The following is a 17,037-nucleotide window of genomic DNA, read 5'->3' as shown; positions in this document are numbered from 1 at the left end:
TCACTCCCAACCACCCTCTTCTGCTGGTCTGATCACCCACAACTGCCCTCCCCTGCTGGCCATCTTGTGGCGGCCATCTTGTGTCCACATGGGGGCAGCCATTTTGTGTGTTGGAGTGATGGTCAATTTGCATATTACATCTTTATTATATAGGATTTTACAAATCTTAACTTATGGCAAACTTTCTAAATATACCATTTCATGAGTACTTTGGTATATGTATATATACATTTTTTTTTTTTTACCTCTGTGCAGATATTCACAAATGCCTTCACCGCCTGACATGTAGGCAATCCACTTATGAAGGTTTTTCCAGGAGGCCACCAGCGTGTTGTGCTTCACCTGTACCATGTACTGCAGCGGGCTAGTGATCACCTTCCTGTTACAGCGCCACCTCAAGGAAACGTGGATGGAATCACACTCATAGATACTCAATGGCTGCTCTGGATCAGATAAATTCAGGCCCAGGCAACCGCTGCCTCCTATGTTAAAGAGGCCGTGGTTGGAAACCCATTTCCACATCATGTGCTTGTTTGGTGGTTTGCAGTTCTCCAGGGTCAGTACAGATTTGCCTGCTTGAATGCATTTCTTGAGGCTCTCACTTTGGATAACGAATATTCCTTTATCTGAAAGAGCAAAATAGAAGATGGGTATGGGTCTTTCATATATAATTACCTAGTATCATGAGGATGTGTAAGTTGTGAAATGTCACAGTTGGCAGTCGTTCTTAACAGATCAGAAGTCGATGGGTGGGGTCCACCAAGAAGGTTTGTTTGTTCACAACAGAGGAGTTTCTTGGGAAGCATAAATGGGTTCATTAGAGCTCATGGGAGACCCCTGACCTACCAGTAAAACCCCCATGGCCCTACAGTAACAAAGGCTACCTGTTAGTCCACTCAAGAATTTTCTGATAGAGAAGGAGCTCTCCACAACTGGATAGAGAAGAGGCATTGGGAACAACACTCAGGGCTAAAGGGGAGGGCTGTGGGGTGCCCAGAAGTATGGTGACATTCAGTTTTCTCCAGACAAGTGCCTGAATGTTAGGAACATGGCAGCTGAATCAAGAGTCACAGAAATAGAAATTTCTAGCATTAAATTCCTACTGAAAACCCAAAGGACAGAGACAAAGTGCTGCTTTGTGTCTTGCCACAAGATGCCATGCTGGTGAGAAAAAAAATGCTTCTCCATGTTTGCTGTCTGTGCTGGATCTATCAGGAGTAGAACCATGGGGACCTTTGCTATGGGGACGGCCTCTTTGTAGGAGCAGCTTTTTTGGGTTGACTGGCCGGAGCAGATAGATGCCAGGACACTAGCTGAGGCCACACACTGAGCTACACAAAAGGTATAAGAGCACCATGTTGGCAGCAATGGCACACAGGCCACATGGAGATGTGCAAAAAGTAGTCATTTGTGATAGAGCTTTGAGCTTCCAACTCCCCAGAGCAGAAAGAGGGATCTGGGTGAGTTCTCTGGGGAAAAGCTGGCAGGGCCTGGGAAACACCTATTATAAACTAGAGGCCCTGTGCACGGATTTGTGCACTGGTGGGATCCTTCAGTATAGCCTGCAGGGTTCGGGCCAAAACCGGCAGTCCAATGCCATCTGCTTCTCCTGCTCATCCCAGCCCCACTGCGCCTGCTGCTGCCTCCACTTGGTAGGCTTGCTGCTGCTCTGCTGTGGTCTCCGGGCTATGGCAGCCAGCGTGAGCCCTGAGTCTGGCGTCTGTCAGTCAGCTGAGCGGCGCTTCCATTGTGAGAGCGCACTGACCACCAGGGGGCAGCTCCTGCATTGAGCGTCTATCCCTGGTGGTCAGTGTGTGTCATAGTGACTGGTCGACCGGTCGTTCAGTCGCTTAGGCTTTTATATCTATAGACTAGAGTCCCAGTGCACGAATTTGTGCACCAGTGGGGTCCCTCAACGTGGCCTGAGAGATCGGACTGAAACTGGCTCTCCGACATCCCCTGAGGGGTCCCGGATTGTGAGAGGGCACAGGCCAGGCTGAGGGACCCCACCAGTGCATGATCAGGGCCAGGGAGAGACTGCGGGAGGGCTCCAGGGTGTGTCTGGCCCATCTCACTCAGTCCCGATCGGCCGGACCTCAGCAGCAAGCTAATCTATTGGTCAGAGCATCTGCCCCCAGGTGGTCAAGTGCACATCATAGCGAGTGGTTGAGTGGCCTTAGCATATCATTAGCATATTATGCTTTGATAGGTTGAATGGCCAACCGGACGACCAAACACTTAGCATATTAGGCTTTTATTATATAGGATAACAATTATGTACTTGTCCTCACGAAGGTGGGTATCATATCTAACTTTTTTAGTCTAAGCATGGACAGTCCTGAGCATGGTGATTACACATGCTGGCAGGTGCTGCTTAGGCCCTGGTTGCTGAGGTCACTCAGCCCAGTGACTGGTCAGGTCCAAGGGCTCTTTTGTTCTCCCATTAGCTAGGTTCCTCTCTTATATTTTACTTCCTGTCCAATCTTCTAATATCTGAAGGGACATTATCAGGTTCCCTTAAAATAGCTGCAGTTTACAGCAAGTCATGTCATGTAGCCATGGGATAGCAGGGACAGGCAGAGGTCTTCTAGTGACTTGGAACAGTGTAGAACGAGCCTCCTCACATAACAGCACATGGGAATTACGTGCTTTTTTTTTTTTTTTGGTGAAAGTTCTTTTTTCTTTTTCAAAGTTACTGAGGCCAAGAGAAGCTGATTTACAATAACGAAAATCACTTAACACATTGTTAAAAAGACTGTCAATATATAAATGAAGGTTAAATTCACTTAACAATCTGATAATCCCACTTATAAACATATATTTGAGGAGTTGAATTCGTTGTCATAAAATTGCTTTTATCACCAGACATCAGAGCAAAAAAGAAGGGAGTGTGTAGCGCAGTCTGGGGGAGAGAATGAGTGGTTTTAGGGAGATTTCATTTAGATCAGGAAATTTGTTTTCCTAATGAAGTCCATGTCTGTATGGTTATTAGTGATAGTCATTCAAGATCAAATCTTCCTCTTGCCAATGTGATATGGATTCTGATAATTAACCTTCTCTGCAACTCTCCTTTTCACCTTTTCATGCCTGGATAGAATGTTCACCTTCATTTCTGTTGTAATCTACTAATTACTTTCTAGCCCAGAGTTCCACTCATTTTTTTTCCTAAAGGATAATTATCTTACTATAATTGTTCTGTAGTTTGGCTTCTATCTAATACGTATGTTCGAATATACACAGCTCTGTAACGTACTGGCTGAACTTCCGCCCTCTGGGTTTGCTTATATCCCTAAGATAGGTAGCTAGGCGACTTGCTAGTGAATGAGAACTCTGGAATCAGGCAGAGCTGCCACAGACCAGCCTTGTAACTTTGGGCACATGTCTTGATTTCTGTGAGCCTCACCTTTCCTCTGTGAACTGAAAATATGTCTCGTAGGGATGTGAAGAGTATTCCATTAAAAACTACATGCAAAAGAATAAAAATACTCAGGGGGAAAGGGGTATGGAGGGTGCAAGAAGAGACTGGACAAAAATCGTACACCTGTGGATGAGGACAGTGTTGTGGGAGGTAAGGGCAAAGGGTGGGGTGGGAACCGGGTGGAGGGGAGCTATGTGGGGGGGGGGAAGGGAGAAACAATTGTAATAATCTGAACAATAAAGATTTATTAAATTTAAAAAAAAGAATAAAAATAGACTACTGTTTGTCCCCATATACAAAAATTAACTTAAAATGGATCAGAGACCTAATAATAAGGCCTGGAACAATAAATTACATAGAAGAAAACATAGGGACTAAACTTATGGACCTTGGTCTTAGAGAGGATCTTATTAATTTGACCCCAAATGTAAAAGAAGTAAAGGCAAATATAACTGAATGGGACTGTATTGAGCTGAAAAACTGCACAGCAAAAGAAACTGCCATCAAAACTAAAAGACAACCAACAGAATGGAAGAAGATACTTGCAAACAATAGCTCTGACAAGAGGTTAATTTCCAAAATATATAAAGAACTCATACAACTCAACACCAAACAGACAAATGACCCAATTAAACAATGGGCAGAGAGCCCTGGCTGGTTTGGCTCAGGGTCTTAGGTTTGACCCCCAGTCAAGGGCATGTACCTGGGTTGCAGGTTTGATCCCTGCTCCCCTGGGGCCACGGTGTGTGCCGGAGGCAACCAATTGATGTGTCTCTTTCACATCAATGTTTCTCTCTCTCTCTCTCTCTCTCTCTCTCTCTCTCTCTCTCTCTCTCTCTCTCTCTTTCTTTCTCTCTCTCTCTCCCCCTCCCTCCCTCCCTCCCCCCTCGCCCCCCTTCTCCTTTCCACTGTCTCTAAAAATCAATGGGAGAAAAAATATTGGTGAGGATTAACAGCAACCAAAAAAAAAGGGCAGAGGACCTGAACAGACACTTCATCCATGAAAACATACAAATGGCCAACAGATATATGAAAAGATGCTCAACTTCACTAGATATTAGGGAAATACAAATCAAAACTACAGTGAGATAACCACCTGCTAGAATGGCTATTAACAAGACAAGTAATAACAAGTGTTGGAGAGATTGTGGAGAAAAAAGAACGCTTATTCACTGTAAACTGGTATAGCCACTATGGAAAACAGTATGGAGGTTCCTCAAAAAATTACAAATAAAGAAACTTCAGTTGGTTGGAGCATTGTCCTGTACACCAAAAACATTGGGGATTTGATCCCTGGTAGGGGTGTGTAGGGGACACAACCAATTGATGTTTCTCCCTCACAATGATGTTTCTCTCTCTCTCCCTTCCTCTCTCTCTAAAAATCAATAAACATATCCTTGGGTGAGGTTAAAAAAAAACCCTCTTCTGGGCATCTACCCCCCAAATTTGAAAACATTTATTCGCAAAGATATATGCACCCCTGTTTCACTGCAGCATTATTCATAGAGCCCAAGACATGGAAACAATCAAGGTGTCCTTCAATAGAGGATTGGATAAAGACTATGTGGTACAATGGAATACTACCCAGCCATAAGAAATGATAAAATACTGCCATTTGCAACAACATGAATGGATCTTGAGAATATCATGCTAAGGGAAATAAGTTAGGCAGAAAAAGATTTCATATGATTTCATTCATATGTGAGATATAAAACTGAAAGCAACAAATAAACAAAAAAGAAAAACAAACAAAACTCATAGGCACAGACAACAGTATGGTGATTACGAGAGGGAAGGGGGTTTGGGAGATAGTAAGGGTAAAAGGGGTCAAATATATAGTAATGGAAGAAGATTTGACTTCGGATGGTGCACATACAATGCAATATACAGATGTTATATCATAGAATTGCACATAAAACCTATATAATTGTATTAACCAATGTCAACACAATAAATTTAATTAAAAAGGAAAAAAAAGAGCATTCCATTAAATAATCCATGCAAAGCACACTACACACTATCTCATCATGGGAAGACCTCAGTAAATGTGAGTTGTTGTTATTATTGTTATTATTATCCCTCTGGCTTCCTGATTCTTGATCTGTAGATCCAGCTATAGATTTAGTTGAACACCTGTAGAGTGCTAATCTGAGTACCCCCCAAAGACTTCTCTTCTTACATCATTAGAACAAAAGCTCATTTTTACTTTAGCTTCTATAGCATACAGTGGGTGCAGAAGTATTAGTTTTAAACAATCCTTAAATACCAAGATATCACTCTCATGGAGGAAACATATTCTTCAGCCAGATAACAAAATTGTTGTCTTGTTTGTTCTACTATATGTTCTACTATTGTTGTCTTGTTTGTTCTACTATATCTTCATTCATCTTTTACACTATCTATTTGTAAAGTCTATATTGCAGCTCTTTTGTAGGAAAGAGAGAAACATATGATCTCAACAAGTAGTTGATGGGTGTGGTTTGTGAGTAAGTGGATATGGAAATTAAATATCAATAAAATTTGGGGTGAATAATGTTTTTAAACATGCAAATTATGACTTTAAGAGAAAAGGAGTGGTAGAATCAGAACATCTATAGTTACTCCAGTGATCATAAAAATACCTTTCCAAAGTAGAAGGTATTAGACAAACAACCTTGCCACTCAGTTTTGGGCTGCTATTACCTTTCCATGCCCAGCTGCCTTTAGAATGTAGCTTTGGAAAAATTCTTCAGAATGTATCAAAACAAGTAGCTCTGGCTTATCAATAACAATAACCCTGTCATCTCTAAAAGAATACTATGTCATGCTGAGCTAAAAAATGACCCAAGCTCATTTTCCCATTAAGCTATAAGAGAATCTGGTCCTGGCAGCATTATTCTCCATAAATTCACTGAAGAGAAAACAACTGTTTTCAAATGAACGATGGGGAGACCCAACCTAGGTATCAATATCCTGATTATCATTATATGCATATATGGGTTGCCCGAAAGAAAAACATAATGTGAAAATAAGCCACCATCCTTAGTGTCTGTATCCAGATTTCAAAAAGAATGAAAATCAAATGCGGGAGGAATCAAGATTGATTATATATGTCAAGGACATCAGTTCTGCTTGAACACTGATTAAGTGATTAATGAAGTACTGCCAGAATTACTAAATCTTGTTGCAGTAAATGTTATTACTTCCCTTCATAATTATAAGTTTAGGGGGAGAAAATGGACTGAATTACTAGAAGAAATTTATAAACTAAATTTCATTCTTTTTTCCTAAATAAAATCCTTTGAAGTCAATGGTTCTGTTGTCTACTTCTGAGACCTTTTCTTAGGAAGAGATAATTTTATTTTATTTGTTTTTTAAAAACAAATTGATTTCAGAGATGAAGGGAGAGGGAGAGAGAGATAGAAACATCAGTGATGAGACAGAATCATCCATCAGCTGCCTCCTGCACACCCCTTACTGGGGATCAAGCCCACAACCTGGGCATGTGCCCTGACCCAGAATCAAACTGTGACCTCCTGGTTCTTGGGTCAACACTCAACTCCTGAGTCACACTGGCCAGTGCTGGAAGGAATATGAACATGGCAGAGAAGACTAATTTTACCCATAAACGCAGACCCATGAACTTCAGAACTGGATGGAGCTGTAAAGCTTATTTAATTAAATCATTCCTTTACATCCTCCCCCCCCCCCCCAATTTAATTTTGCCTTAAAAGTTTTATACTCATATATTCAGTGAGGACCATATAGGTCTATGCATAGCTTTCCTTACACACATTCATTAATAACCCAGAAAGAAGACAATGAACTGCTGTATCTCATTGCAATTTAAAGTAAGAGATTTGTCATTTCAAGCAAACATTTATTGAGTGCCTGATATGGCATGTGTTAGGAACCCTGCAGATAAAAGAGTATATTTGTCATAGTGTTTGCCATTCAAGGAACTGATGTTCTCCCTGGGAGTATTTCATAAAATGTACAGAAAGAATTTAAAGTATATTTTGACATGACAGGTATAAACACAATGATGTAGAATCCAGGGGCAGAAGGGGTCAGTTTGACTAAGAAGATCAAATAATCTCTCTCTCTCTCTCTCTCTCTCTCTCTCTTCTCTCTCTCTCTCTCTCTCTCTCTCTCTCTCTCACACACACACACACACACACACTTTCATTCAACAAATATTATTTATTAGGGATCTAATATTTGGATCTAATATTTGTCACACATGGAAGTACATTGCTGAACTAAACTAGCATGGATGCCTGTCCTTGTTGTAGACAGAGTTCAGGATGGTGGAAGAAGTCTATGGATGGAGAGGTGACGAGTCAGATAAGGGGGGCATTCTGGACAGAACAAAAACTACCAAAGCTCAGAGGTGATAAAAATAATCAACTGTAGGTTGTCAAAAGCCTAGCTATATACAAGACTTTGGTAGTTGTAGAATACGAAGTTACAAAGAGATGGTTTGGGGTAATTTTACAAATAATTTTATTCAGAAATTTGTATGTTACTCTTCAGATGAAAGGGAGATTTTTGTAACAAGAGAAGGCATAACAAAGGCTGTGGTGTGGAATACAAATATGGGTGGTGAATCATTCAATAAAAACATTTACTGAGTACCTACTGTGTGTCCAACATTGTTTTAGGAGCCGAGAATACAGACGTAAAGGCAAATGTCCAGGTTCTGGCCCCAGAGGAGTTCTCATTCAGGTGAGATGGGTCAGTCCATGAGTGGAACTGGAGAACAGTCTGGGGACTACTGCTATGATCTAGCAAGGGAGACAGAAAGTATCAACTCAACTGGTGGTGATGAGAAAGGAAGGAGGGAATGGTTAGACTCCAGCCACCAGAGAGAGAATTCACAGGGGGGAATAAATGACAGGATTTGGTGATCAGTGGAATGTGAGGATTCTGGAAAAATCAAGAATGACTTGTTTTCTGGCTTCAAGTATTTGATTGGTTGCCAGATGCCTGCCAATCCCTAGGATACCATGAGGTTGGAATCTAGAGCCTGGGACTACGATTACAGCTTGATCTACGTGTTTAAGCAGTGCCAACAGGGCCCTGGGGAGGTTTCCCTTGAGGCCTTCCCATTTTACTCTCTGCATCTCTCTGGTCACCTCCACCTCCTGGTGGTGTCCCCTTCTGCTTTACACAGCTCTTCTCTTAGAACTTGCTGAAAGTTTGAAGTATTAAGTAAACAGCTATAGCTTGAAGGATTAAGCCTTGGTGAGTTTTCTGTACATTGAACCAAAAAAACACTTTAAACAAACAAAACAACCATTCCTAAAGGCATACTCTTTTTTTAGGCAAGCCAAGGGCTTTCTGGTATTCAATAAATTATGCTATGACAGTGGCCATCTAATCCAATACACACATAACATCAGCCTCTGTGCTGCTCCACGTTAAGGGAACTGGAAGGAAATGTTCAAGTGCACGGCTCACATCATGTGCAATGTTTAAGACAAGCTATTAGGAAGCCACAGCTTGCCAACTACAATCTAATTTCAATCTCCTACGCCATTCCCCTGGGTTTAAACCTCTTCTACTCCATCCACTCACACAGCTGGTGCAGGGCTCACACACTTCATGCCTGGTATCATGTCCCCAATCTGCCCAGTTCCTTGCTGTTCTGACAGTATTTCAGTTTCGGAATGGAAGGGGTCCAATCTGTAACCCAGGTAAAGGTGAGCAGCTTCTCTCTGGAGACAGACTGACCTTTTTCAGCTGCACAAATGTGGGTCTGTGCCCTCCAGGGAACAATGGCTTCAGGTCGATCGTGTTCCTGACATTACTCTGTAGCAGGAAGGGATGTTGTAATTGGCTGAATCAATTCCCATTCATGGCTGAACGATGCAGAAAATCTGGATTCTTAACAGGACTTTCCAATCCAATAAGCAAGGAATGTCTAATGCTTGCAGCACATACATTGTACTTGAAAGAACAAAGTGAAAAGTGTGCCTGCCCTTCGTGGTCCTCTCTGAGTGAGTATTTGCTTTTATCCTAGATCATCTGAGATTTGGTGTTTGTCTCTTAACAACCTGACAGCTCCTAACAAAGCCTGTGCCTTCCTATCAATTGCCTTCCATTAACCAACTAAAAAGTGCAGTACATTCTAAAATACCTCTTCCTCCCACCTCAGAACTTCCTTCTCTTTCCCTGCCCGAGCATTGTCCTTGACTTTGAGCCTTCTTTATTCTCCTGCGGCTTCTGAACCTGGGTAATCACCACCTCCACAGGCCAGTGGACCCCTCTTGCTAAATCTCTTTATGTGTTCTTTCCCCCTTTCTTCCTAATCTCCCCAAATTGTCGTTTCAAGTTCCATAAGGCATACAATACTCCTCTCACAGGAGGGGGAAAATGAAACCCAACTTAATCAGCTCCGCCAGGCTCCGGTTTTGTGAGGATTCAAATTGCCTGCTACCATTCCCTGTGTGAAGTGGATTAACTCTTTCAGACTGTCCTTGCCACTCACTGCCATTCTCCTCCCCGCCCCTGCCCCTCCTTTGCTGCCCATCTCATGTAGCAGTAGTGCCCCTTGCAGAAAATCTTACTCTCTTTAGAAGTTCTTGGGTGTATCTGTATGTTACCAATGAAATTTTAAGTGGAATTGCACACGTTTCTTCTTTTTGGCTTTTAGTTTATTTCTCCACCATTTTTCCTTTATATTGAACTCTGAAGCACCTAACAGACAATGCCAGTGTAAATATCCTTACTGACAGCGGCCATGTTATCTTACAGACTGTGTTGATGACATACCACCTCAGTCACCAGGGAGCCTCATTCATTACAAAGAGCAAGTTATGGCAAGAAGACACAGTCAGACAGAACTTTCTTACACTTCCCTCACAAACACTGGCATGTTGAAGCCCTGAGGGAATATGATCTAAAGACTTGGTCATCAAAACAAACAGAGAAGAACACCAACAACAAAACAACGCTGGGAAAGATGTAACGTCATTGAAAGCATGTTTATAAAGACTAGCCATTTTAACTGCTTTGAGAATATACCCAATGAAGACAAGTATACATTTACTAAAGTGGGAGACCGACATGAAAAGAAAACCACGTTTTAATGGTAAATATGTCCTCCATCCCTGTCATTTGCATGGGCTGCCATAACAAAGTGCCACAGCCTGAGTGGCTTAGACAACAGGGACAACTGTCTCATAGATCTGGAGGCTATAAGTCAAAAATCAAGGTGCTGGCAGCGTTGGCTCCCTGCCAGTGTAGGAGGGAGGGATCTGTTCCAGGCCTGCCTCCCTGGCTTATCGACAGATGCTTATCTTCTCCCTGTGTTTCTTCATGTCATCTGCCCTCTATGCATATTTCTATCTAAATCTCCCCTTTTTTGGAGGAGATCGTTTATTAAATTAGGGCCCACCCTAATCACTTTATTGTAACTGGATTACCCTGTAAAGACCCTATCTCCAAATAAGGTTTCATTATGAGGTATTGAGGAGTTAGGACTTCAACATATACATTTTGAGGGAGACACAATTCAACCCATAACTGGCCCATGCTTCCTATTCAGGCTGGCTGCCTAATTTGCAGGGCCCAGAGTAAAATGAAAATTCAGGGCCCTGGCTGGGGCAGGGAAGTTGAGTCAATCTAATTTCCCATGGGCATGTGAGTGATTGCAACTTCCATGCCAGAAAGGGCTGGGAACACATTCAGTGCCTGGATTAGGAATGGGTGATAGGTTTCCGCGTAGTCCCCACTGAACATAGAGAGGTGCTGCCAGCTCGGGGGACAGCGGCTGCCTTGCTCTGCCCTTAGATGCCATTGGCCATCCACTCCTAGACCCTAGGCCTCCAGTCCTCAACCCCAATGCAACCTGATTGCCAGGTAGGTGGAGAATAGGTATATGAAGGGGGAGGCTGAAAACCCATCCAGGGAAGTGGAGACTGAGCTTGAGGTATGGCTTTAAGCCCCTGGCTTGTGCTCCATTGCCCCATGAGACTTCATGCCCAAAGCACAAATTCAAAGATAAAAATGTTTAAGAATTCCAAGACCACAAACCACAGAGCATTAACCCCCAAGTTCAAGGTCTTTCTGAGCATGGGTCCCTAGGAGACCACCCAGGTTACATGTCCATAAAGCTCACCCTGTTCTTATTTATACAAGACTAACACGATAGGAAATAGACTGTGGAAAACTGCAGAACATTTCTTTTAGGGTAGAGCTGCTTGAAGGTAAAGAGCATCTGCCTTACTTTCCCCATTTGCACAATGGGTTTAAAATTAGTGCTGGCCTCATCGGATCCTGATAATGATTACCTCAATCCCTATGGGCACTTTATAAATATTAATAAGAAAAAAAGCAAATCTTAACTCTGAACATGGCTAACACAAAATAGCAGCAAAATAGGACAAATATTATAGTTAAATAATCACTTGGAATTTCCTGTTTATATTTTCATAATTAAAAAGGAAACTTCTCGGGCTCATAGATACAGAGATCAAACTGATGGTTGCCAGAGGGGAGGGGGTTTGGGAGCCTTGGTGAAAAAGGTGAAGAGATTGAGAAGTACAAATTGGTAGTTACAGAATAGTCATGGGGATGTAAAGTACAGTCCAGGGAATATAGTCAATAATACCATATTGTAATAACTATGTATGGTGCTAGGTGGGTACTTGAAATATCAGGAAAATACTTAGTAAAGTATATGATTGTCTAACCACTATGCTGTACACCTGAAACTAATACAAAATAAATTTTAAAAAAGAAAAGGAAAGTTCTCAAGAGCAGAATGCCAAACACTGGAAACAGTGAACATTTTTTTAAATTGATTTTTTACAAAGAGGAAGGGAGAGGGATAGAGTTAGAAACATTGATGAGAGAGAAACATTGATCAGCTGCCTCCTGCACACCCCTTACTGGGGATGTGTCTGCAACCAAGGTACATGCTCTTGACCGGAATCGAACCTGGGACCCTTTAGTCCGCAGGCCAACGCTCTATCCACTGAGCCAAACCGGTTAGGGCAACAGCGAACATTTTTTATTAGCATATTTCTTTGAAACTGCGGTAGTCTGGAAAGTGTCATAAATTAAAAAGTCATGTGGCCCTAACCGGTTTGGCTCAGTGGATAGAGCATCAGCCTGCGGACTCAAGGGTCCCAGGTTCAATTCCAGTCAAGGGCATGTACCTTGGTTGCGGGCACACCCCCAGTAGGAGGTGTGCAGGAGGCAGCTGGTTAATGTTTCTCTCTCCATCAATGTTTCTAGCTTTCTCTCCCTATTCCTTCCTCTCTGTAAAAAATCAATAAAATGTATTTAAAAAAAAAAAGTCATGTGGACACACACAAAAACAGGAACCTCTTGCTGTTTTGTTTAGCTCTGTTTCATTAGAACCTAATTGATAGAAATTATAATAATATTCTTCCATTTTTATTGAGTGGCTTTATAAAATATTCTTTTCCAAGTGTTTATAAGGTGTTGTGTTTGTTTTGTAATATTTATAAGGTGTTGTGTTTGTTTTTACAATATTTCCTTTTCCTTTGATCAATTAAAAATATAATTTATCTTCCTAGGTTTGAATTGAAACATCGCTTCAAAACCTTCTAAGGTAATTTCTAAAGGAAAATGGATGCAAAGGTCTATACATGTTTCAAGTATGTTACATTGACAGATCATAAGAGGATTCATCACAGAGGGATGAGTTCAAAAGAGGCAAAAAAAAGGGAAGGGGATCATTTCTTCAGAAAACCTGATATAAATAAGCAAATTGTTAGGTCAAGGAAGGGGAGTTGAGGGGACAACTGAGCTCTCTGTGTGGCTCAACCTTTCCAGTCATTGGCTTGGAATCCCCATTGTGTGGTATCAGTTACTGCGCCAGCCAACAATGGGAAAAGAGGTTAGGAGCTTAATGAGAAAGAGTAAAAAGAGCTAGGAAAACTGCAAGTCCATTCTGACTCTCAAAAGCTCAGAGGAAAGGAGCCAGTGAGAGAAACTGAGATGAGAATTGCATGAAGTGGAATAGGTCTGAGAGATGACCAACAGAGATGGGAGAAACAGAGTCAAACGACTGGAGTGATTTATGATCAGGATGGGCAGTTAAACCAGTATCTGACATGCTTTCACTTCAATTCCAAATCTCCAGAGTTTAGGAATCACCTAGAAAAATAAAAAGCAATCAATAGCTCTGCACATTTTTGCTTTATGAACTATTCACTCCCACATGTGGGAAGTACTAGTTTGGAAAAGGAGGAGCTGCAGAGAGAGTAAGAGACTTGCCTCCAGTTCCACTTGCCACAAAATTAAATCACACGCTGCCATCAAACATCAGGATACAGAATGATCTATTTAACAGAGTCACAAGGCTATCCAAGAGTTCTTCGCGTTAGTGTTCACTAGTAAGTGGCTGGTTTGAAACCCCACTCTACAAGTTCCTATAGACTCATTACTTAACCCTCCTTAATCAGTAAAAGAAGAGTATGTATTAACAGTACCTGAGTTTGGTGAGGATTCAATGTGTTAACATATGTAAAAGGGCACGTAGTAACCAATCCCCAAATGTTAGACACTACCAGGAGCAGTTGAGAGGAGCCTTTTCACCTTTGCATTAGGAATGGAAATTATGGGGAAAATTTCAGGGTAAGGACTTCTCCCCACTGCTGACTCCAGGGGGTGACTCTCATCACCCTCCTTCAGAAACCTCTCCCATGTGGCACCCTGTCTTTCCTTCCTCGACCCTGGGGTGCACCACCCTGAACCTCTTCCTCACATTCACTATGTGACACCAGCAGATTATCCTTTGTCCTCCCCACTCCAAAGCCTTTAACTTGCACACAGATAACCCAACACTCGGTCCTGGGGTTTTCTCCACTGCAGGTTGTGGCCCATTGAATGGGTCATGTGGTCAATTTAATGACAAGCATTACGAAACAAAATAGAATGGATGAGAATAGCAAAGCAGCTGCACATCCTATTAAATAAGGATATTTTTTGACTAAAATTTTTTCAGAAATGGATGTCTGTACTGCTCTGGATGCTTGTTTCATCAACCTCCTCTGCTCCGAGGACCTGCTCTCCACTTCAGTGACCACTCCTACAACCAAACCTTGGATCTGGTCACTGCTGAGAACGACTCTACCTCCACAACTCCTTGTTTCCATGGTATAGTCTACCCCTCTGGTTCTGCCATTTCTCCTGTCTCCTAACTTTCACTAAGTCTATTATTTTTTATTTTCTTCCTCTTTACCCCATAAAAGTCTTAATGCAAACTTTCTGCTCCTCAATATTTCTACTGGGACTGACTTTTTAGCTTGGGTCATCAGCATCTTTTTTCATGGGAAATTGCTTTAACCTTCCAGATGGTCTCTTTGCTGCTCTTCAAATTACCCTTTTCATATCCCAAACTGACCATGGCATTCCTAAACTTAAAAGTGTGACCTGGTTTCCTTTTGTCCAAATTCACAAGACCCTTCTCAGCAGTACCCAATCACCAATCAGATTTTCCCCTCTTTTAAGCATAGTCCCTCCAACCAAACTCTTCATTCCTCATCTTTCTCTATATGCTTCCAAATATAGACATGTCACAGCTTCTTGTCCTGCCATGACCCTATTCTGGGGGTCTACTCATCCACAGGACCTGTTGGGGCAGCATCCCTGCGTGCATCTCACACCGCTACATGGCCTACCAGCCATGAGAAGGCCTCTGATTCCAGGGCAGAGCACAGGGACTGGCCAGCCAGCTGTGACCAGTGTGGCCAGATTCCTCTTTCATGAAATTAAGGAACTCTTCCAAGGATGCTGTGGAAACTACACATGAAAAGTCCTGCAAGTTGAAGCAGAATAAACTAGTTCACAGAAGGAGAACCAAACAGTGACCATCAAACAGCCCCTGAGAGAAAGAAAGGAAGAAAAAAATATTTGGTTCATTCCAGTGGCTTGTTTTTGGTTTCCCAGAAGCCTTGGGTCCCCTTGAGATCCTGGCACCCTTACATCCAGCGCCTGCCCAAGTGACCTTCAGAGCCCACTTTCCTCCATTCAAAGGAGCCCAGACTAGAACTTTCACCCCGTTGAACTACTGCCCCCCCACTGTGATTCTGTACCTTTGCAAATACTCTATGCTTTCCTGGAAATGTTTTAGCTCCTTTTCACATGTGGCAACTATTTACTTACTCTTCAGCAAAACAAATGCCCTATTGTGAGTCCCCAGTCCCTCAGGTCAATCCTCCTCTGCATCCCTTTAGCACTTTGCTCATTCCTTATTATCATAACACTCACTGCACTGTTTTGAAATTGCTTGTGTTTCAGTATCTGTCTCTGGACTCTCAGCCTCTTGGGAACAGTATCTGATCCTGACCATATTTTTGTCTCCCTGATCTGTGGGTGAGTGGAAGATTCTGCTGGTTCCCTGCCCTCACTGCCAACCCTGGAGGCCACTCACCTGGTACAGTTCTCATTTACTTCGCCTGACTTTCTGTGTCTCCCTGCCTGACAGAGCTCCAGGCAGTGCAGAGCACAAGATTAGTGCCCTAGGAGGGGCCCTCCATCAATGATGGGTGGGGGTGGTAGATGAATGTCTGTGCTTCCTGCCCCTCACTGGGTCCCTCAGAAGGACTTTTGTGAAATTGAAGCCCAGTTACCTATAATGGCTTTCTTCTCTTCCCTGTCTCATTTCCTTACTCCTTCACCATGCCTTTTAGAATCACCTCCCAAGTAAATTACTTGCATCCAAATAAATACACACCTCAGTGATTGCTTTTGGGTGAACCTAAACCAAAACAAGGAGATGAAGTGCATAGTGCTTGACAGACAGAGAATGAACAACTGAAGCTTCCAGCTCCTTGCCCCTCTTCCCATTGGCATAGGATGTCGAAAGACACCCCCAACCCTCTCCACCCAGTTCAGTCTTTTCTCCAGGTAGGACACCATGGTTAAGCCCTTGGACCTCATGGGCATCAGCACTTCACTTTTCTTGGTCACTGGCCATTCAGAAGAGCCTACCTTGGCCATTCCCAACAACTGATACAGCCATGGGATCCCTCCACTCTGGCCTCTGGGAAGCTGAATGTTATAGAGGAAACTTTCCTATGTTGGTTGGGGCCATTTCACATATATAATTTTCAGCCCTCAATATAGCATCAAAACCCTTTTACTTGTCCCCCAATTCATTTCCTTTAGCAACCCCCACAGAGACCATGCCCACCTTTCCCCAGGATGCCCCACTTCCTTCTTCACTCTTTCTACTGTCCTCCGAGAATATGGGGTACTTGAGTAAGTAGCATCCAGTTTCAGCACTTGTTAGAAGAAAAGGTTCTGATCCCAGAACCACAATAAAGCCCCTTAGAATAATCAATTAGAGGTCAGAAGATAGACAGCAGACATGCCAAGTACGGTGCTGTGCTCGGGGCAAGAAATAATTGTTACCGGCTACCAACCTGTCTAAATGGTCTGAACTGGCCAGAGGAAGAGGGCGTTATGGTGAAATTGAAACAAAAGAACAAGTCCTAAGTATTATTATTAGGTTCATTTTTATATATGAGTAAACTGAGAGGTTAAGTAACTTATCCAAGATTGCAGAGCTGGTAAACAGTAGAGCCAGGATTTGAACCCAGGCAATCTGATTCCTAGAGCCCAAGAATTTAACTACTACATGACACTGCATCTACTTA

The 17,037-nt window shown here is 42.5% G+C and overlaps 1 protein-coding gene across 1 annotated transcript in view; it reads right to left on the bottom strand.

Moving 5' to 3' along the window:
• PLA2R1 (phospholipase A2 receptor 1) overlaps positions 1 to 17,037 on the bottom strand; it is a gene marked incomplete at both ends in the record, with an annotated part of 124,325 nt that overhangs the window by 105,102 nt on the left and 2,186 nt on the right. The window contains one exon of the mRNA XM_080667890.1: positions 246 to 626. Coding sequence (XP_080524016.1) covers positions 246 to 626 — 381 coding nt within the window. The remainder of the gene's footprint in view (positions 1 to 245; positions 627 to 17,037) is intronic.

This window comes from Plecotus auritus (genome assembly GCF_963455305.1).
Source record: "Plecotus auritus genome assembly, chromosome: 5".
Taxonomy (NCBI): Eukaryota; Metazoa; Chordata; class Mammalia; order Chiroptera; family Vespertilionidae; genus Plecotus; species Plecotus auritus.
This window is presented reverse-complemented; position numbering and strand designations above follow the sequence as displayed.